Below are 23,299 nucleotides of genomic sequence, written 5' to 3'. Positions count from 1 at the left end.
AACAACGTAGGACCTGGTAAGTGCCATAGCTATTGTAGGTGAAAAAATGAAAATGAATGCAGCATGTGGTTGAAAAGCTTTCTGTAAGTCCTTTATTTTCCCATAGAACTTCCATACTTCTTGCATATTATGTTTGTTTTTGATCTTGAAGTAAAGGAACTTGGTGCCTTCAATACTTTATTGAATTTGATATGTCTTAATGATGCGATATCACAACTTGATGACGGACATGACTGTTGCATGCGTAACCATTTTCAACAATACAAAATCATCTGACCAATCGGAAATAGGCTTGGAAAGTGCCAACTTCAATTAATGAAATAAATTTATAAAAATTAAAAGTCTCTTCATAACATTTTGCTCCTTTGAAAGCAGTTCTTTCAACTCACTATTGTAATCTTATACCTACTGTAAAAATACTTATTCTTAACATATGCATTAATACAAAACTCTATACATACATATTTTTTATGATTAAAAGAAAATAATGCTGAAATTTTATCTTTGATGAAAAATAACACAAAGTGAGAGATATCACAGGAAATCTTTAATTCAGTTCTCCTTGTCATCCCCTTCAATGGGAAGAGGGCATATCTTTTTGATGCTTCGGGTGAAAGTTCCACTAGCTGTCCGAACAGTGACAACCCTCACCTCACCATCTTGTCCAGGGTGAACTTGAATTATCCTACCCCTAGGCCATTCTAGAGGAGGGATGTGGTCCTCAATTAAGAGCACCAAAGAATCAACATCAATACGTCGATTGGTATTATGCCACTTGACACATTTTTGCAATTCCTGGAAGTATTCTCGCTGCCATCTCTGCCAAAACTGCTGCCGAATTTTCTGCAATTGCTGCCAACGTGACAAGTGGTTATCGGGTTTTCTCAACAAATCCATTTGCACAGGTTGCACGATCGAGTCACTTAGAGGAAAATATGCTGGTGTTGAGACTTTTGGATCATTTGGTAAGGGAGTAACGGGACTTGAATTTAATACAGCCCCTATATCACAAAGAATAGTGTAGGTTTCTTCGAAAGTTAGCATGTGTCCCTGTGTTTCAGTCAACAAATGTCTCTTCATCATCTTTACAGCTGCTTCCCACAATCCCCCAAAGTGGGATGACCAGGGAGGAATAAAACTCCACTGTATCTGCTGCTGAGTGAGTGAGAAGGTAACGGTCGTTGACCCCTTTTCCAAAAGGGACTGGATATCTTGTAGTGCATTGGCTGCTCCAATGAAATTCTTCCCATTATCAGAGAAAAGCTGCTTGCACAAACCTCTTCTCGCCATAAAGCGTTGCACTGCAGCTAAGAAAGCTTCGGTCGTTAGCTCCGACACCAACTCCAAATGCACTGCCTTGGTACTGAAGCATGTAAATACAGCTAAGTAACCCTTGTAAGTATGAATACGGCCTCTTCTGTGGCTTTCTCTTACAGATATTGGACCTGCATAGTCCACTCCTGTGGTAACAAAGGGTCGAACAACTAACCTAACCCTTTCTTTTGGTAAATCTGTCATGCGAACCTCCGGAACTGTAGGATGGTAACAAAAGCACTTTCAGACACCTTTTGACAATCTTTTTCGCTTCTCTTCTGCTGCTAATAGGCCAATATCGTTGTCGACTTGCATGCAGCAGTTGCTCTGGCGGACAATGCTTCAGACGACGATGTTCATTTTCCACGATCATTCTGGTGATGTGATGATTTGCTGATAGAAGCACAGGATTTCTCTGTTCTGATGTTAGCTCCGAAAAACAAAGCCTTCCTCCAACCCTAATCAATCCGTCACTATCCAGAAACGGACTGAGTGACTTTAGAGAATTCTTTGGGAGGTCTTGATTATTAATTAAGCAATGTAGTACTCGCGGGAATGCTTCTAATTGTGTCCATCTGACTACCTGTTCTCTGCTTTATAAGTTTCTTGTATTTCTAATAATAATAATAATAATAATAATAATAATAATAATAATAATAATAATAATAATAATAATAATAATAATAATAATAATAATGTTATTTGTTTTGCGTCCCACTAACTACTTTTTTAAGGTCTTTGGAGACGCCGAGGTGCCGGAATTTAGTCCTGCCGGAGTTCTTTTACGTGCCAGTGAATCTACCGACACGGGGCTGTCGTATTTGAGCACCTTCAAATACCACCGGACTGAGCCAGGATCGAATCTGCTAAGTTGGGGTTAGAAGGTTAGCGCCTTAACCGTCTGAACCACTCAGCCCGGCTCTCGTATTTCTAGTGAACCTTTTTTCCTTTCTGGCGGTTTGAGTTTGCAATTATAAATGAATCTTTGACAATATGCTACTATATGGCATAATTTCGAAAATGACAAGAATTTATTCAGTAGAATGCTGGTTGATGTTGCTGTCAACATAACTGCTGTGACCTTCAGCTCTGGTAGTTCTGTTTCAAATTCTTCTGAATGCTCTGGTTGTTGACGTTGTGCGCGAAGCCAAGAAGGTCCACTCCACCAAAGCTTTTTATCTTCGAGTTCTGCTGAAGTAATTCCTCTTGAGAGAAGATTAGCTGGATTTTCAGTCGAAGGAACATGCTTATAGGTGGTTGCATCAGTGGCTTCTTGAATCTTTGCAATCCTGTTTGCCACAAATGTCTTCAGCAACCTTGGCTCAGTGCTGATCCATCCCAAAACAATTGTACTGTCACTCCATAATCTGATCTGTCCAATTTTTTCCTTTCAAAGCACTCATTGTTGTTTTGACAAGTTGTGCAAGAAGAAGGGCTGCCTCCAATTCGAGTCCTGGCAATGAAATGGTTTTTAAAGGAGTTACTTTCGTCTTCGCACAAAGTAAATTGGAAATGTAACCACTTTGCGTTTGACAAACTGCATAAATGCATGCTCCAAAAGCCTTCTCTGAAGCATCACTAAATCCAAACAAATCAAAAGAGCCAGAGAAATTCCCAGGATTTATGTTTCTCATAATTCTGATGTTGTTCAGTCTTTCTAATGATGTATAGTACTCGTTCCAAATCTGAAGGTGCTCTTGGGACAATGGCTGATCCCATTCAAATCCATCTACCCATAAGTGTTGCATCAACAACTTCCCTTTGATTAGTACTGGACCCACGAGTCCTAGAGGATAAAAAATCTGTGCGATTTTGGAGGCGATTTCTCTTTTGGATCTTGGTGACTGCTTTGCCAGCTCAACTCGAAACTGAAGGCAATCTTGTGCTGAGTCCCAGAGGAGTCCAAGAGTCTTACTAGCTTCACCTTTGTCTAAAACCAGTAAAGTCCCTTCGTCGCTTTTGCTCTCCAAATCCTGCAAGAGCTCTTTGCTGTTGGACCTCCATTTCCTCAAATGCATTCCACCACTCTTGAGTATATTTTGTATTTGCCGCCGTAGCCCGATCACGTCTTCTAGAATATCTTCTAAACTTAAGCAGTCATCCATATAAAAATCATTGCGAATAGTCTTTGCTGCTGCTGGAAATTCATTTTCATGAAGAGTAGCCAATTCATTTAGGCATCTCATGGCATGGTAAGGTGCCGTTGCTGTTCCATATGTTACTGTATTCAACTGATAAATCCTCACAGGGGTTGAAGATTCCTCTTTCCACAAAATCTGCTGTAATGCTCAATCTTCAGAATGGATGAGGATTTGCAGAAACATCTTTTCCACATCTGCCGTCATGACGTACTTATGGCTGCGAAATCTAAGTACAATGTGAAAAAGATCTCGCTGTAAATTAGGTCCTGTCATGAGCCTGACATTGAGTGATGTCCCGAGTGATGTTTTTGCCGAGGCATCAAATACCACTCTGACCTTTGTGGTGTCACTATCTGGATGTACAACTGGTTGATGGGGTATGAAGTATGAATTTGGTACATCTTGATTTTGGTTTGTTTCAATTAAGCTCATACGCCCTAGTTTTTCATATTCATCCATGAAATCTGCATAAGCTGTCTTGAGTTCGGTGTGTCTGCTTAATCTCTTGACTAATGATTCTAGTCTGTTTAGTGCATGTATTCTTGATTCTCAGAGGATGACATCTGGCTTAATAGGGAGCCTTACGATGAATCTACCTGCTGTATCTCTCGAAACGGTATCCGTGAACTGTCTTTCACATATTCTTTCTTCTGATGTGTAATGTTGAATCTCCGGAATTGCTTCTTGTTTCCAAAATTTTTCCATCTGATCTGATAATTGTTGATTGCTAATTTTCATGCATGTTGTTGTTGATCCTTGTTTGTTCTCAAAAACTTCACCGCCTATAATCCAGCCTAATTGGGTGTTTTGCTGGTTGTCCTTCAGCTTCATTCTTAGGTGGACCTATGACTATTTTCTAATAAAGTCCTGCGCCAATTAACATGTCTATGTCTCCAGGCTTGTTGAATGTGGGATCTGCCAAGCGAATGTCCTTTGGAATAATAATCTTGTCCTTCTTGATCTCCAACTGTGGCAATCGTCCTGTTACAGTTGGCAAAACTAGAAATTCTGCTTCCACCTCAAATCCGTCATTCCTTGAAGAGAGGTGTACTCTCGTAATCCTTTTTGTTTCCACTTTGGAATAATCTACTCCAATGATCTGTGTGTTTGTCTTGACATTCGGTTAACCAAGTTTCTTATACAGACCTTCCTTTATTAGATTTGATTGAGATCCCGGATCCAATAAGGCTTGGCATGTCATTCTTCTTCCGGGAACATCTTTCACATCAATTAAAGCTGTTGACAAAAGTATTTGTGATGATATTCCTTTCACCAAACTCACATTGAGTGAAGCACGTGAATGCTGAGATTCGACACACAGGTTTATGGGCACTTGATTCTCTTTAACATTTTGTTTCTGTTTGTCATCTTCCTCAGCATGTAAAAGAGTGTTGTGTAGAAGTCCACATTTCTTGCATTTTGATCCTCCGAAATTTTTTGCAATATATCCTGGTTTCAAACAGTTATGACAATGTCCTTTTTCTTGGAGCATTTTTCTTCGGTCTTGAATTGATCGCTTAATTAATACTTCACATGTAAAAATGGGGTGACTTACACTACACAGATTACAGCTTGCCTGAGTCATCGTCATAACTTTCTTGCTAGGTTGTTTGTCGTTCGGATTTGCCTTTGTGTTCAATGCCTTAGTTTTGTTGTGATTTAATAGCATATATGATTGGGAACGCTCGGTTAAAAATTTTAAGAAATCATCCAACGTTGGCATCTTCTCTAGAGTGTTGCCTTTCACCCTTTCCTGCCAGTCTCTTTGCTCAATGAAATCCCAATATTGTACTGGTTGCTTCACTGCTTTTAATGAAGCCATGTGAGTTTGAATATGAAATTGTAATTGCCTGAGTGATTCAGATTTGTTCTCTTTAAAAACTGTAGGAAACTTGAAAAGTTCATCTAGATGTGTCTCGATTATCACCATTTGATTATCATATGTATCTACAAGCAAGTTCCCAGCACTTGTGTAGTTTTCTTCTGAAATGGTAAAACCTTGAATGACTTTGCGTGCCTTGCCCTGCAGAAGACCAAGAGATACTGATATTTTTGAATATTTGTTAGTTGAGTATCATTATGAATTGTTGACTCAAAACTGTTCTTAAAAAGCAACCATTTTGTGAATTCGCCGTTGAATTCTGGTAATTTCTGTATTCTTCTGTTATGATTTTGTGGAACTTGCTGTTGATGATTGGTGTTGTTTATTGCCGTGTTCATCTGAGCTAGCAAATTATTTTGAACATCCTCTGCTTCATCTATTATCGTTTGCAGTTGTGAAACTGCGCTGAAATAAATAGATTCAAATAGCTCTCGCTCTCCCTCTCATTCCTCTTCAAACTGTAGTGCAGCTATTTCATCAGTGATCTCCGTTTCCTCTATTTTTATTTGTACTTCTTCAAAAGAATTCCATAGCTCTTCACATTTTTAAATTCTAACCTTCGCCTCTAATTTTGACATGTCAGCTGTAATCGACTTTATTATTCTTGGAAGATAGGAAAACTTAAAAGGGTCCACCTTTTCAATACAAAAATGTTATAGTTTATTCTTGTCAACGTGCCTTTTACTCGACCACGCGATTGTTTCAATTTCGTTAGTTGCAACATATTGAAATTAAGGTTATGCTGTGAAAGTTCGAAGGGACTGCGTGAAGGTCATGTATAAGTTCAAAGGAATCGTGTTGCTGAATTGAGGTGATATGACAATGGAAATTGGATCTTTTATATTTATGACAACAGGAGGATCAATGAACTTCAATTATTATTATTATGTTGATCAGTGCATGTTTATGTTACGAAAACGTGCACTAAGAGAAAGAGACTAGAATCTAAGAGTACCGTATGTATAGCAAGAATGGTGTATATGTCAAAGAGACTCGCGCTCTTATGGAGATTCTTGCATTGAGCGGTGAGAAGAAAGCAAAACTTGAAATCTTGTCTTTACTTCTTTGTATGTACGTAATATTGAATCGTACTTGCCTAATTACCGATTTATGCTGCACTCCGTTGAAGTTGTTGGCCTCAGCGGTCTGATTTTCGTTATGAACGAGAATGGAATATCCGTGAATGATTCCACGAATTCGAGATGTGCTGTATTTTTACTCTGCTGCTTAACCTCAATTGCGATGCATTGTCTTCACCTCTGCATTCCACTTTTCATGGTCTTGCTTGTATTGAACATCTCAGGTTATTGAGAGCCGTGCTGTTGGGCGGCAATGTTTGTTTTTGATCTTGAAGTAAAGGAACTTCAATACTTTATTGAATTTGATACGTCTTAATGATGCGATATCACAACTTGATGACGGACATGACTGTTGCATGCGTAACCATTTTCAACAATACAAAATCATCTGACCATTCGGAAATAGGCTTGGAAAGTGCCAACTTCAATTAATGAAATAAATTTATAAAAATTAAAAGTCTCTTCACAACATATATTGTTCCTCCAAATCTGTAATCCATTTCCTCTCTGCCCCTCTCTTCTTTCTTCTACAAATTTTGTCTGCCTCTTTCCTCTTCTTCCTAAATTCTTCTACATATATTCTTGTTTCCCTACTTAACATTTTCTTCCTTGCTCCATTTCTCTCTTCAATTGCTCTTCTGCAATCATCATCAAACCATCCTTGCAGTCTTTACTTCCACTTCTAGTACTTCACCCGCAGTTTCCTGCAATGCATCCCTCAATGAAGTCCATTTTCCTTTGATGTTTTCCACTGCCCAGCTTTGTTGTTTAGCCTCCAATTTCTACTCCATCCTGGATTCATATAGCTGCGCAGTTTCTTTATCTTTCAATTTTGAGACCATAGATCTCCTTGGAGCTTTCCCTTTCTTCGCAGTTCTGTAGGTTGCAACACGTTGCCTGTATTTTATCCGTACCAAGTAATGGTCCAAATCACAATCAATTCCCCTACAACTGTCAACTTGTAGTATATCAGATGCATGTCTCCTATCGATTACTACAGGGTTTATCAGATTAAAGGTGACACCATCTGGTGAACACCATGTGGCTTTCCGTATATTCTTTCTCTGAAACCATGTACTCTTCACCACCATCGAATTTCCCATGGCAAAATAAATTAGCCTCTCTCCATTATCATTTGGCTCATCATGCAAGCTTTCCTTCCCAATTGTCTCCCTAAAGGCATCTTCTTTACTCACTTTAACATATGATTTTTACATCTTGAAGAACCCAAAAAAATAGGAGCAAAATTTGGACTACAAATCTCATCTGAAAAGATGGAAATGATGCCATCCTTCAAGGTTGTAACACCATCACATTGGATAACAACAAACAAATTAAGATTGTAAATAAATTCAAGTATCTTGGGGAGATTATTACTTGGAACTTAAATGAGAAAGTAGCAGTAGAAAATATAGCAACTAAATTGAAACATATCACTTGGTCAACCGACAAGAAGAAATGTCTCTCGATAAATGGAAAATTCAAACAGTACAACTCCGTTATTAAACCTGAAGCTACCTATGTTAGTGAAACACTATTCAATTTGAACACCAAATCAACAACAGATAAATTACAGAAGACAGAAAGAAGAATCCTTAGAACAATCATAAACAAAACACACCAAGTAGATGGACAATGGTGATTATTATCTAATGAAGTTGTATAGCGGGAAACTGAGTCAATAATAGACACAATCAGAAAAGGAGGGTTGCATTTTTCTGCCACATACCAAGACTACCAGAAACCAGGGCACTGAAACATCTTTTCAATTACTTTTGGAAAAGTTAAACCACAAGAATAATTGGTTCAAAGAAGTCCAAGACGATTTAGATGAATTAGGCTTGAAAATGCAGCAAATTGAAGACCAAGAAGAGAAGAGGATCCTGAGAAACAGAGACTTCAGATTTAAACTAAAAACATTTACACGCAAACGGTAAACCATAACTGGCAAAGAAAGGGCAGCCAGGTCAGAAAGAATGAAGAAGTTCTGGGAGCAGAAGAAGAAACATAAGCCAAATTTGTAGTTAATTCTCGTAAAACTTAAATGTATATGGATTGATTAAAGCCCTCCAATGTGGGCATAAAATAATAATAATAATTAATAATAATAATAATAATAATAATAATAATAATAATAATAAAACTTCTTTCAGAAAACCTAGAAGAAGCGGCCATACAGATCAACTTCCTAGAAAAGATCGCTAGCAAGACGGGACTTAGGATCTCGAAAGAGAAGACCAAGTTCGTGATGGCTAACAAACATGAACCACAATTCCTTGAAAAAGAGATTAGACTGATTCAGAGGGTTAAAAAGTTCACATACCTTGGTGAAATCATACAAGAGAACAGAATAGAGAAAGGTGCTGTAGACGATAGTATCTCAAAAATGGAGAGAGCTTACAGTATAGACTGATTAAAAACATCTACAACAAGAAACGCATCTCATGGAAGTCCAAAATAAGGCATTACAGCACTGCAGTAAAAACAGAATGTTTGTATTGTGATATTTTAGGTCTATTGTAATTGGCAGTGAATTTTATAAGACCGGACTGTACCCCAGGTGTTCCGCGCGGAGTGTCGGCAGGGGAACTCAAAGGGATGACTTTTTGTTATCTTTTGTATAACCTGTTGAGGGGTGAGAGACAATGTTATCACCGCAAGAGAAGACGGGAAGAATTTTAATACGGCTGAACTCTTCACCCACGACAAGTATTACATTCAAAATCTTTTGTCATATTACAACTTCAGATTCGACGTCTTAATAAACATTCTCCAATGAGTGTGCATAAAAGCCGTGATATCACACTTCGGGAAGGCATGAATAATAATATTTGGAAATTAAATTAATTATGGAATTAATTATATAATTAATTAACAAGAAATTACGGGACATGTTAATTACAACGTCGAGGAATTCAGGACGTCAATTCAATCACGAGGTATGACGTCAGAGCTCAGAATATAGGTGGCGAACCTGTACTAGAATATTCTTTCTCATTCTCGTTTTTCTGTTGGCTGTGCCTGTTGCTCGGGAACTTACTGCGCAAGGAAGTCTTCTATAGACAGGGACAGCTGTTACTCGCACCACAAGGAGAGCAGTGTCATTTCTTTGCAGTTTAACAGACCATCTAAAAATCATGACAGGCGTCAATAGTGTCTGGGATGAAAGTACGCAGTACTAAAAGCGAGAACTAAGGCCAACAGCGTCCTAATGCCTTGAATCCTGCCTAGAAGACAACCATGGTCATCAAGACATCCAAGTTAAGTCAACATTTCATTTATACTGGGTATTATCTGTTCTATGTAGCTGTAATATGTAGTTAACTTTCTTCTTGAAGGGATTATTGGTTAAACAGTAGTTTGAGTAGATTTCTTGTATCTTTACCATGTTATTTTCTTGTGTCATACGATGCTGGATTTGCAGTTTCTCTTACTATGTGATTTTAAGGTGCGCGATGACAGTATGTCAACATTATCGACCACGCGGGTTTCTATATGTCATGTCATCAGACAAGTATCTGATTTAAATATCAGCCAGCAGCTAACCTTTAAGGAATTTTACGTTTCCATTTGATTACTATGATATTGAGGATTGTGTACGCACGATATTTTCATTCTTCGGAATGTATTTCTCTTGTATTTTGCCAAAAGTGTTTGCTATATTTTGCACAAGGCAGCAGGCTCATCTGACATATTAACGCTACGCTAATGATACGGATAGCTTTCTTTTGGATCCGATTTCATACTTTTAAGGGAGGACATTGTCTGATTATTATATTCATATGTGGTTCCAGTCATTTATGAGAATTTTCCCGTGATATTTTGGACGGTTGTTGCAAATTATTTTCGCTATTGTACCACTCACATTGTGCCATGTGGTGAAATGTGGCATGGATTATGGTGATTTTATGTGCTATTTGGGGGCGAATCTTCGCATCTCTATGAACAGAAGCACATGTAATCTATTTTCTGCGATGTTGCGTGCAATGATGAATGGATATTTAGGAATAATTTATCCTCATTTTGATGTATTTGCGAGTTGTTGTTTTCATGAGAGTTATAGGCGATAGTGTCTTCATAAAATATTATTATTATTATTATTAAATTATTATTATCAAACCACATGTCTTCCTACAAAATAAAATTGAGTGTATGAGATGATTAGAGCCTTTTTGTCACACTGGATGAGCGTCATCGCAATAATATTAAATCGAAGCTGTATAATATTACTCACTTCCTCGATATATGCTAAATGTTGGTAACGTCCTGAGTTCGATGCAAATATTGACGGTATTATTAGTCATCATTACCCAGATTATTTGTACCAGATGGATTACTTATAGGTGCAAATCATTATTTATGGGAGTCTGCCATTCCCATGAAATTAACGGATAATGTGTGGACGTGTGTGTATATTTGTAAATAGTATCCTTAGTTGTAGTTGGTTACAATTCTTTCTTTGGTGGATGATGGTAACGGGAGACTTATTATGCGCATTTTTATGTTGTTATTTCCACAGGTTGAGTGATTTTATTGTGCAGTAATGATGTGTGTGTTACCATTGTTGTTCTGAGTTTCGGCGTTGTGTTAAGGTCATGACACATGGTTGAAGATTTAATTTAAATTAATTTTTTTTTTCATTCCTATTTCGTGCTTTCTTTTATTACGTAATGTCACGTGTACTCTGTTATGCTGAACAGATAATCACTGAAAGGTCAATTTAAATGGGAAAAATAATTAAAAAGTGCAATTAAGTGACGAAAGTAATTTATTAATTTGTTGTATTTTCATCTTTTGATCAGTCATATAACTTAAGCATTTAAAATCTTGTTCCAGATTTTCCGGCATGATTTGACATGCATGCGAGCATCATTCTCTAGCAAAATCAAATATAATATTCAAAATAATATTCGATAAAATGTGACTCGTATGAAAACAATTTTGTCAGAATTAATAAGAATTCATTAACATGTACCATCCCATTTGCTTTCATTTTTGGATGTACAGCAAGAGTTAACGTAAAATTAAATTTTTTAGTGATCATCTCACATAATCATGATTCTTAGAAGGATGGAATTATTTTGGAATAAATCATCCACCATTAATTTGTATTGCGATGGTTCATTATTTACGGATATCTGCCCATCTCCTTGATCCACACCATTTCTCTTATGCAACATGTCAATCCCTTACTGAGCACCCCTGAGGGGGTCTTGTGCCCCTAATAGGTTAGTCGTGGCTTAAACGGGCAGAGTATGCTAGCAAATGCCTCTCGATTAACTACAAATTGGAGGAACTGGAAATCCTAGAAAGAAGAATGCAGAAAATCTAGGGTCCAATACAGACGAAAACCGGCTGGAAACTTCAGAACAATGAATTCTACAAAAATGTGGAGAAAATTTCGGACACCATGAAAAAGAGAAGGTTATTATTTTCATGGACATTTGTACAGAATGGACAAAACCACACTAATCTAAAAAGTTATTTGACTACCTGTGGAACAAGAAGATGACGGCATGGATTAAGGAAGTTCGTAAATATCTAGAGAAGTCGACATCCAGGAAGTTTAGATGTTGGACAGCAAAACATTTTGAAACATAATTCAAAATTTGGAAGGGTTTCAAGTTAAAAGAACTGCAAAGACGGGAAGAGTCTGGACAGATGAACAGAAGAAATACCCTAGCGCCCATATGAAGGAGTACTGGAGGAAGAGGAAACTTCAGACAAAGAAAAAATGAAATTGTAGCGTGATCCTCAGTGGTCAATTCGCAAATAAAAAAATAATAATGTAATTTCTTTTATGTCCCACTAACTACTTTTTGACTGTTTTCAGAGATGCCAAGGTGCCAGAATTTTGTCCTGCAGGAGTTCTTTTACGTGCCAGTAAATCTACTGACAAAAGGCTGACGTATCTGAGCACCTTCAAATACCACTGTACCGAGCCAGGATCGAGCCTGCCAAGTTGCGATCAGAAAGCCATGGCTTCAACAGTCTGAACCACTCAGCCCGACATATTATATGCACAAATTTCTTAAGAGAGGTAAGTGTAATATTGGCTATGCTGTGCTAGTGAGAGCTATGCTGTTGCAGAGGCTACTAACAGATATAATGGGCTATGAACATTTATCTAAATCGAGACACAGCCACATCAATCATCAACTCACCATCTTGGCCGAGGGTGTCACGTTCCGTCCACCATCTTTACACGAGTGGTACTGAAACTCTGCAGAAGATCTGTACACCGTGTAACATTTCTTGCAACAGAAGAATGGAAGGTTGTCTGGGAGATCATCAAGGCTTGGACAGCTCTCGTCAGCACCGTTACTGCCGCTTATCTCATCAGGTATGGTGCTAGGTGGTTTATGGTTCTATAACAGCACATTACAGGAGACCCACGATTATATGCATAAGTCAAGAACTTAAGTACGATTTACCTGTCTACATACCAGAAATATGGAAAAGATTGACCACAAAAACACATTTTCTTGAACTATAATTAGGTCACATAATAAAGGCAAGAAAGCAAGTATACTAGGGTAACTAGATCTAGAATCAGAAAAAAATCGGACAATTGTTTTGAACATTTCGATGAAATTATACCATAAAGTCAGTGACATGTTACATCATATTTATTTTAGTGAATGCAGAAAAAAAATTTCACAAATAACCCCTACACATACACATAGCAAATTTTAGAATAAAATTTATTTATTCACGAAATAAGGAGACATGACAAGTGGAACATTACTTAATAATTTATTTTACCAACCTAGTAACGTGTATATGGCTGTGACTCTATTTCATCTGAGTTTCTCCTGCAGAATGTATTCTGAATGCTTCATTATCAAAGAAAAATAAAGCATAACAAGGTATGATTTAGCTATAAACAGGCTGAGTTTGCTACAATGTTACGGCACCTTCCTTTTACAAACTTCAGATTTTGATGAGATATTTGCCTGTTCAATAAAAGAATAAGATTGATGTTAAGGTAATTTGCCTCTGAAGATAATATTGTTTCTCTTCAAGTTATCCTAGAACATCTTGGCTTGTGAATTTCCAGCAGTGGTTCCAGTTCAGTACAGACTCACCGTTGTAGATGGCTACAAACAAACTTCAACATTCTTGGAGGACATGGCACTTAAAGAAGTAGATACAGAAAAGGCAAGAAAATAAGAGAATGTTATTTTAATTATATTTGCTTTACATCCCACTAACTACTTTTACGGTTTTTGGAGACGCCGATGTGCCAGAATTTAGTCCCGCAGGAGTTCTTTTACATGCCAGTAAATCTACCGACACAGTACTTGAACACTTTCAAATACCACCAGACTGAGCCATCAAGTTGGGGTCAGACCGTCAGCACCTGAACCGTCTGAGCCACTCAGCCCAGTGAAAATAAGAGGAACACACCTACAAATCCTGTATTTTCAGCATATTTGTAATCATGTAAAGAATTTTATTTCAATTTGAACAATTGTTTGCTTAAGAATAGGTAACACTATACTCATACTTTTCCAGGAAAAAAAAAAAGAGTAAAGTTGTGTAACCAGTCGCACTTATTCAACTGCCAAGAGTTAAAGGAACTGCTTCATGTGTTTGTGATTGTGCGAGATGATGCGAAGGGCAATCTGGTAATGTGAAAGGAAGTATGTGAGCATTTGCAATGTGTCAGTCTAAAATTTGGTGCCCTTTATGGAGTTAGTGCAGGCTAGTTCCAGATCAAGAGATTGTTGTATATTAAAGTTCCAATACAACACGTTTATTAAATGACTAGCAAGATACCCGTGCTTCGCTACGGTATTATACTGAAATTTATAACTGAATGCTTAACATTTTATATATAATCCGCCAAAATTCACTACCTGACAGCAAAGTTCCGCCCATTTTTCAATCTTTCTTTCCAGCAATCGATTTTGTACTTCCCAGGCTAGCTCCAGGTATTCCGCCTGGGTGATGGGTCCCTAAATCTTTGCCATCTTTTCCTATAAGCATTTTTAATATGGATCAAATCCTTGAGGAGATCTGGCGTGGTGTCGTCTTGGGTGCCTTGGCAGTACTGGACCCGCGCCCAGACTGCGTTCATAGTCATTACCTGGCCAGGACCCGTTTCCAGCACGGTCCGCACATTTTGATGACGGTCCAGAACATTATTATTAGGTTGGGTGATATTAGTTGAATTTAGGTTATTATTATTATTGATATTCTGGACCCCGATGCAAGATGCAAGACCGCTACTTAGCGGTAAATGAAATCTGCTGCCACTGTCATTGCTGAAAATGTGACCAGCAGCATTGTCGCGAATAGGCATGTGCACAGGATTTCTGGTGATACGAATGATACATTTCCGTGCATTATTGAACTATTATAGAGGTGAATAACTGCACGGTCAATACCATTCCTACTGTTTATTTCAAATGTGTTTAAATTTTTATTTAATATGCTTGGAAAATCTACTGTAATCTAACTTTAAGTTCTCCAAAGGAAAAGATGGCTGTTGAAGACAAACCCAGGAAAGATTAAAAATGATTGGTTTATGATCAGAATCATTTACATTATGAACAGTAAAATCAATTGGTCTCAACTCCCTTTTCACCTCACCACCGTTAAGTTGATTCCCACTCTCCCCTCCCCCCCAAAAAAAACACAAATGCATTTCTTTATGTTTAAAGGAGATTCCAATCACCACTGTTCACATCTGTTACCTTCAGTTTTGAGATATAAGTATCCCCAAAAAAAGAATTCACTCTTTTTCACTTCCTTTCACACTCCCTCCCCCACCCCTTAAGTGAATTTTCCAGAAGAAATTACTTGTTTCTTTATTAGTGAAGGATCTTCTAAATACCAATTTTTACATCTGTAACATTTTATGCTTCTGATATATACTGCAGATATAGTCTTTTTAAAAAATTACCCCATTTGTTAGCCTGTTTAACCTCTATTAATTGGATTTTCCAAAAACAACAGAATACATGTTTATTTTTAAAGGCGATTCCAAATACCAATAAAAATAAATAATGGGAAAGTTTGCCGCATTTATGGATATCTACAGGTGTGGCGGTAATGCACTTTATCATCCTGATGTTTAATTTTGCAAGTTCGGTGTCTCCATTTTTTATTAATCCGTACCCTAGTATGTTTTGTTTGGCGTCTCCGAAAATCGTTAAAAGTAAGCGGAAACATAAAATTATTTATTTATTTATTTATTATTCGCTAATCGGCCAACTAGGGACCTCGATAAGTTTCATTATACATTCTGGCATTTACTCAGTGTTCTATAGATCCACTGGGTTTTCATTACCTCACTGTGTTGAGCACGACATTCATCCGACCACTTCACATCCCAGAAAGTCCCAAGGCTTTTTCTGAAAAAGTCTCGTTTGTGCGCATCATTATTATTATTATTATTTGTTAGGTACATTGGCGAGTAAAACAATCGTTATGATTGGGTAGTTTTTATCACGTTTTAAACTTACTTCTCTCCAAAAAATACCTATATTCGCCCAAGTTACGAGATATTAAAAGATCACTTTGTTAATGATCTCGCCCGCTATATTAATAGCAACAACTGTGAATATTTCTTAATGAAAGTAAACTCTCTTCTTCATCCCGCGGTGGTGCAGCTTTTTTCAGACACGCCCCCAGTTGAGGGAAGTTACATGTACCATTTTTACCGCATATCAACCTTCCTGCCATTCTTAAATCTCTGACAGTATGGTGCCACCAATTGAACTCAAGACTCCCACGAATGGCAGCTAATTGTGCTAACCATTACGCTGGCGGACATTCTTAACTATACTACAAAGATCACTTTGACGCTTGTTTTCATTGCGTGGGTCGTACGGATGAAACTATTAACAAATTTGTGCGATGTCATCAGAGCTGCAATAAGACTTGTGCCCGCTTCGAAGCAGAATCGTTCATCTCTGATGAATTACGTTGGGGGGTCTTGTATGCAAGGTTTATTTTTTTAATTTTCTTTGCCTCGAAAAGCCAGGCAGGCGTCTAATACGCAAGGGGGTCTAATCCACGAGTTATTGTGCATTGATTAGGCAGTTAATTTTTTTTCCCTAAAATAATCATAATCAGTTTGGTCACCAACATTTGTAGAGAAACAGCGTTCTAAGAAGAAGATCAACTTTGATTTTCTTTGGATCTGCAACTAAAAGTGACGAAGAGTGCACGAAACTACTGCCAGACTTAAGCCAAGTTGATGGCAGGTGTAGTCTATGGAGAGGATAAGCCAAGGAGGTGCGAAGCCTTCCAACGCTCCACATTCGCAGTTACTTCAAGGGAGGTGTCAGATGGAGCTATTCCCTCAATGGACTACAACTTGCTCCTTGCTCACAAAGGTCAGAATTATTCACAGGCTCTCCCAATTATGGTAAAGGATCTACTTTATTTTAGTAAATTATCTCCTAACGTTACCTTACCTTGTTAATGTGAGAATCCAGCAATTGTTGGGATGTAAATGAAAGATCACAGTCCTCACAGAAGAGTCCCTCTAATTTGATTTTGTCTTTTGTCATGGGACATCTTGCCACGTGGAGAATAAGTTTTGTGCGACTTGGGAACTTTCTGTAAATGAGGAAAGTACAACACTTTAAATAAGCAAAGAATATCAGAATGAGCTCATCTATCACACAGAATATTACCCTAATAAAAATAAAAAAAAGAAACATTACCTGGATGTCAAAATTATTATTATTCCCGCCTGATGGCCATGATCGTTAAGGCATCAAGTCTATATGGTCTGACGTCAGTTCAAGTCCCGTTCATCGAAAAAAAAAGTCACGATCAGAATGTTGGTTGGCAGGGTAGGAGAGGTGTGTGCCAAAAGCCTGGATTAAATTCCATGATTATGATGATGCTGATGTTTGTCGATTAAAGGGGTCCAACAGCTAGGTCACCGGCCCATAATGGTAGGAGGTGAACGGAATTAAAATCAAAAATTCAAAACGCATCCACTGACTAGACTTACTTCACATAATTCCTGTCGTTCCTCGTGGAACATAGGGCATCAACAAAGCATCTCCATCTGGTCCTGTTGACAGCCAGCCTCTTTACCTCACTCCAGGTCTTGCCTTCTTCTATCGCTTCCATGTGAACAGATCTCCATTACGTTTGTTTGGGTCTCCCTCTCTTCCTTTTACCCTGCGGGTTCCAGTCCAGCGCCTCTCTATCAATTGCTTCGTTCCCCTTTCTCAGTGTATGCCCGATCCATTTCCATTTCCGCCACTTTATCTGTATGGCCATCTCATTCTCTCCCGTCCTACTCCAGAGTACATGGTTGAAGATTACTTCCGGTCAGTAGATGTTAAAAATCCTCTCCACTGACTAGAAACTAAAACGAATGATGATGAAAAATGATCGAGAAACAAAAACAATCAGTGGATCCAATTCACAATGCCTTAATTACTGGGATAATGCTTATTATCTAAAGGGGTCCAAAATCCAGGTCACTGGCCCCTCATAATGCTATTAATCACTGGTACAGCAGAACCATGGTGTTCCTCCTATAGTGGTACTAATCACAGGTAACGTAGACTCAGGGTGTTTCTTGCATGGTGATTCAATTCCAACCTCTCTGCTGTGTTCATACGGAGTGAGGGCATACGACGCTGTTGATGGTGATTCATCCGAGTTTATTAACTTAACCATTGTGGTTTGACTGGTGATTCATCCATTGGATGGAGACTTTAAGCCTTGAGCAGACCCCTTGGTTTTATTCGACAGAAATAGACTTTGTGCCAGCACCGGGTTTCGCCCTCTCCCTCCTACCATATATAACGTCATTCATTTCATCTCATTAACACCTCTAATGAGGTGGCCGTCAGGAATGGCATCCAGTCATAAAAAACTTGCTACGAAGATTCATCTCACTTGATGCCCAAACTCGTACAGAAATGGGACAAGTGTTGGACATACATACAAGTACAGTTCCACAATAGCCAATTATGTCACCCGAAAATGGGGCTACCTTAGCTAAAAAATGGTAACTCTAACAGAAAAGTTCTGTAAGTCACCCTGAAGAAGAGAAAAAGAAAAAAAAATTGTTGAGAAACAATTTCCTCCCTAGTGAACAAGAGCAGAGTGATGCCACACATTATCGTGTTGACATATCGCCATCTTCCTATGGTGTTTATCGAGCAGTTCAAGACAGCATTTGTGAAGCGTTTGGACATAGTACTGAGTATGAATAACTTCCCCAGTTTCAAGAAATGCGGCCTTTTGCATCCCAACCCAGAAAATCCATAGACCTACGGCTTCAGCTACTTCTTTTAATGTTTCAACCTGCGATTGTGAGGCCAACACACTTATCCATAGATGGATGATAGCTAAGTTTTAATTTAAATTTAGTACGTACTTCTAGGACAAAAACAGCAATCTAATTCTGAACAATTAGCGTAATATTCTGATTCCTTCTCCAGAGTCACAGATTACAATTTCTGGTCCATCCTTCAATTCACACAAGAGGTCGTCCTTGGACGTCTCTGCCCAACAGTAAGGCATCAGGCAAAGATTGCACAGTTGTCAAACTTCTGAAAATGGCTAGTCCCAATTTTTGTGCCAAAATAATGGAGGAACCCTTTCATGACATACGGGAATCAATCACAAACTATTCCAAATGAGTGGCAATCAGCTTTTATACATCTTCTTCTTTCCTGGCCGTATATGTACCCATAAAACGTGCACTCAGGGTCGGCTTGTCTGACTCGGAGAGAGTGTGTCCGACGTCCTTGTGCGAGATGTAATGGCACTTCACTTTTCCTTAATGCCTAGTTTGCACGATGCCAGTTGATGAGACAATTGTCAGAAGACAGTTGACTGGTTTACAATTATTGGCTACGTGTGAACACTTTGGTCCGGTTGTCTAGACAATTGCCCTCACAAATCAGATCAAAAATTAGATGTATGGCTTTTCCGGCGTTTGCTCTATTAACCAGCGTTTCGTCTTAGGTCTGACACTAGACTCTTCAGAGTGGGATGTGTCAGACCCTACCCACTGACGCTGGGGTGTTCAGGCAATCCGTTGTCTCCAGAAGTTAGACTGAGGACAACTAAATGAGCATAGCTGCAACCCCCACCACCCACACCTCAGTATTGCCGGGACAGCTGGCGGTGTGCGAATGTGACAGACCAGTAGCTTTATTTTGTGCCAGTTCACTTGTGTCAACCGAGAGGTGCAGCCATCTGCATGGTCTTTATTTTATTTATTTACATATTTTACGCCCACATTGGAGCACTGAAATCAATACATTTGAGATAATTTCTTCTTCTTCTTCTCCCAGAACTTTTTCATCCTCTCCGACCTGGAAGCCCTTTGTGTGTCCGATATAGTATATTGTTTCCGTTCAACTGCTTTTAGTTTGAGACTTATGCTTTTGTTCTTCAAAATCCTCTTCTCTTTTCTGTCTTTGATTTGTTGCCGAGTTATACCCAATTCTTCCAAATCGTCCTGAACTTCTTTGAACCAATTATTATTGATTTTATTCTTCAAAAAGTAATCGAATAGTTGTTTCAATATCCTGGTGTCTGCTAATCTTGATATGTGACAGAAAAAGGAAATTCTTCTTTTACGCATTGTAGATATTATTGATTCACATTCACGATAGACAATGTTGTTAGGCAACAATCTCCACTGTCCATCAACTTGGTGTTTTTTATTAATAATTGTTCTAAGAATTCTTCTCTCAGTTTTCTGTAATTTGTCTGTTGTAGATTTTACATTTAATTTGAATAAAGTTTCACTAGCATAGGTTGCCTCTGGTTTAACTATGGAATTATAGTGTTTCAGCTTAGCGTTTATCGAAAGAGATTTTTTTTTATAGGTTGGCCAGGTAAGTCTTTGTGCTTGTTTAAATTTAGTTGTTCTGTGTTCTATTGCTTCTTTTTCATTTGTGTTCCATGTTATTATTTCCCCAAGATATTTGAATTTCTGAACAATTTTAATCTCTTTATTACTGTTCAGCTGAATAACTGGTAAATCAACTTTAAAAGTTGGCATCGCATGGTCTTTATAATTTAAATTATTTGTAATCTGTTCACATAATTATGGCTCCAAAGTAGAGTGATGATACTAACATAAAATTCGTTGGGTTGTACAGGGAACGATGATGTTTGTGGGACCAGCACGAAGACCTGTACAAAGACAAAAATGCTCGACAAGTGGTACTTTTTGAGATTACCGATACTGATAAAATTAACATTCAAGGATTCTGTGTGACTGAGGTCCAAACTTTGCATGACTCAGCAATCAACTCCTGGCACATATAATTAAAAAAATTAATTTAATTCCTCACGGGATACTACAGACACTGTGCAATCTGCCATTTCTCGTCATCTACTGGCGTGGCAACAGCTTCCTCGTGTGAATGGGTTCTTGTTCAACTCGACTGACCAGAGATGTTCCAGCAATAATTAGAGGCAACTATCGCCAACAATTGTCTCATCAACTGGCATCGTGCAAACTAGGCATAAGGCAGCCTCAGCTGTTCGTTTCCATGTTGCCTTAGTACGCCATCTTCCTCTCTTTGACGGCAAGAGCTTTCTGTGCTAAATGGTGTTCCTCACGTGACTATATCATCGGAGCTGTTTTGCCTCCATCTTGTCGCTGATGGGCACAACTTTTCAAAGTTGCAGAGTGATGCCCAGCGACCATTGCAGCATCTGCATCTCTGTGACATGCATTCGCTGGTCATGTTTCTTCTGTCTTGCCCAACAAACATTTCGAGCCCTTCATGAGGGCAGGCCGGACAGTAGTTTTATACACTTTGCTCTTCAATTTGACTGCCATCTACTTATTCACACAGAACACCAGTAAGTGACTGCCATTTCATCCAACCAACACTGATGCAGTGCTTTACATCTACGTCGATATTACTATTATTTGTGATGAGTGATCCAAGATATTTGAACTTGTTGGTCATCATCAGTGGTTCTCCAGCAAGGGAGACTGTGTTGTGTAGGCCTGCTTGCCCTGGCCGCACAAAGTTGAAGATGTCTTCTCCTTTTCCCCCCCCTTTTTTAAAATTTTGCTTTATGTAGCTCCGACAGAGCAGCTGATGACAGACCTGACATGGACCATACATTCCGCACTCTTATGGCGACAATGAGATAGGAAAGGGCTACGAGCGGGAAGGGAGTGGTCATGGCCTTAATTAAGGTACAGCCCCAGCATTTGCCTGGTGTAAAAATGGGAAACCATGGAAAACCATCTTCAGGCCAGTGGGATTCAAACCCACTATCTTCCAAATGCAAGCTGACAGCTCCATAACCCAAACCACATGGCCACTCGCTCAGTACTCTGTCTTCTTGCCTCTAGTATTATTTGCAATCGTTCCAAGACTGCCTCAACTTCCCGACATGACTCATCAACAAAAACATCATCTGCGTAAAGTATAGTCCACGACAGATCTATCATCAGCTGCTCCATCAGGTGACAATGTTGAACAGTGCCTAAAATGTACAAATAGTTTTTAAGTCATTAGTTACGAACATAAACCAATCTTTGAGATTCTGGATTGGCTGATGATGCTCTATAAAGGCGCGAAACACGTCCCGCATATAACTTCATATTAATGAGGAAACTCTAAACGTAATGACATTTTGATGTATCGAATAGGTGGTTTATAATAAAACATTGTTTGTTGTAATTAAACAGACTTTCAATACGGATTAAAAAATGAGGTTAGTTACTTGGAAGACAGTGATCATTCTTACAGTGATGTTGATAGTTCTAGTGAAAGTGATTCTAGTGATGATTACAATATGAATGATGTAAATTAAGACAATGATGAAGGGGATGCTTTACACGTTGGATCTTCAGCATGCAGTTGGTCAAACATTTCCAATACACCAGGGACAATTCCATTTATTGATCTCTCATCAGCTTATGATACAGTCCAACACCGCATAATGCTTCACAAGATCTACAGCTTGACCATGGACTTTGGTTTCACGAGAATAATTGCCAACTTATTGCATAACCGAAGATTCTACGTTGAATTTCAAGGAAGTCAGAGCCGTTGGAGGACCCAAAGGAATGGTTTACCCCAAGGGAGTGTATTGTCACCAATACTCAACATTTATACAAATGATCAGCCCAGACCTCATGCAACCAAAAGTTTCATATATGCCGACGACCTCGCTTTAACGGTACAGACAAGTGATTTTGAAGAAGCAGAACAGATGCTTACAGGCGTTCTAGAAACCTTTTCTGACTACTACAACAAGAACCACCTAAAACCAAACCCACAAAAGACTCAGGTCAGTGCTTTCCATCTTCGAAACAGACAGGCAGGAAGAAAACTGAAAGTGACTTGGGAAGGCACTGAATTGAAGCACTGTTTTACACCCAAATACCTTGGAATTACCTTAGACAGGTCCCTCACCTACCGACGGCATTGCCTAAACATCAAACACAAGGTGTCAGCCCGTAACAACATCATTCAGAAACTTGTTGGTAGTAATTGGGGTGCTGAACCTCTGGTCGTCCGTACTTCTGCCATGGCACTTTGCTTCTCCGCCAGTGAATGTGCCTGCCCAGTGTGGTATAAATCCGTCCATGCAAAGCAAGTAGATGTGGCACTTAATGAAACTGCGAGACTAATTACTGGATGTTTGAAGCCAACTCCAGTTGACAAACTGTATTGTATGGCAGGAATTGCTCCTCCTGCTATACGCCGGGAAGTTGCCGCAAATGAGCTTCATCCACTACACAGACATACTCCACCAAAGCCCAGATTGAAATCTAGGAGGAGCTTCCTACAGTCAACATCTCCACTAAATACACCACCAAAGAAAGCCAGAGAAAAATTGTGGGCAGCCAGAACAAGTCATCTTCATACCTGGACAAAACCAGCTGAATGCTTACCAACCGGACA

The 23,299-nt window shown here is 38.8% G+C and overlaps 1 protein-coding gene across 4 annotated transcripts in view; it reads right to left on the bottom strand.

Moving 5' to 3' along the window:
• Positions 1 to 23,299, bottom strand: part of LOC136885076 (PR domain zinc finger protein 5) — a 79,500-nt gene that overhangs the window by 34,380 nt on the left and 21,821 nt on the right. For all 4 annotated transcript variants that reach the window (XM_067157490.2, XM_067157492.2, XM_067157493.2 and 1 more), the window contains exons 4-5: positions 16,847 to 16,991; positions 12,581 to 12,784 (exon numbers count right to left, since the gene is read on the bottom strand). In XM_067157490.2, coding sequence (XP_067013591.2) covers positions 12,581 to 12,784; positions 16,847 to 16,991 — 349 coding nt within the window. The remainder of the gene's footprint in view (positions 1 to 12,580; positions 12,785 to 16,846; positions 16,992 to 23,299) is intronic.

The sequence above is a fragment of the Anabrus simplex genome, chromosome 13 (genome assembly GCF_040414725.1).
Source record: "Anabrus simplex isolate iqAnaSimp1 chromosome 13, ASM4041472v1, whole genome shotgun sequence".
NCBI lineage: Eukaryota > Metazoa > Arthropoda > Insecta > Orthoptera > Tettigoniidae > Anabrus > Anabrus simplex.
Note: the sequence above shows the minus strand (reverse complement) of the source record. Positions and strands in the feature narration are given on the sequence as shown.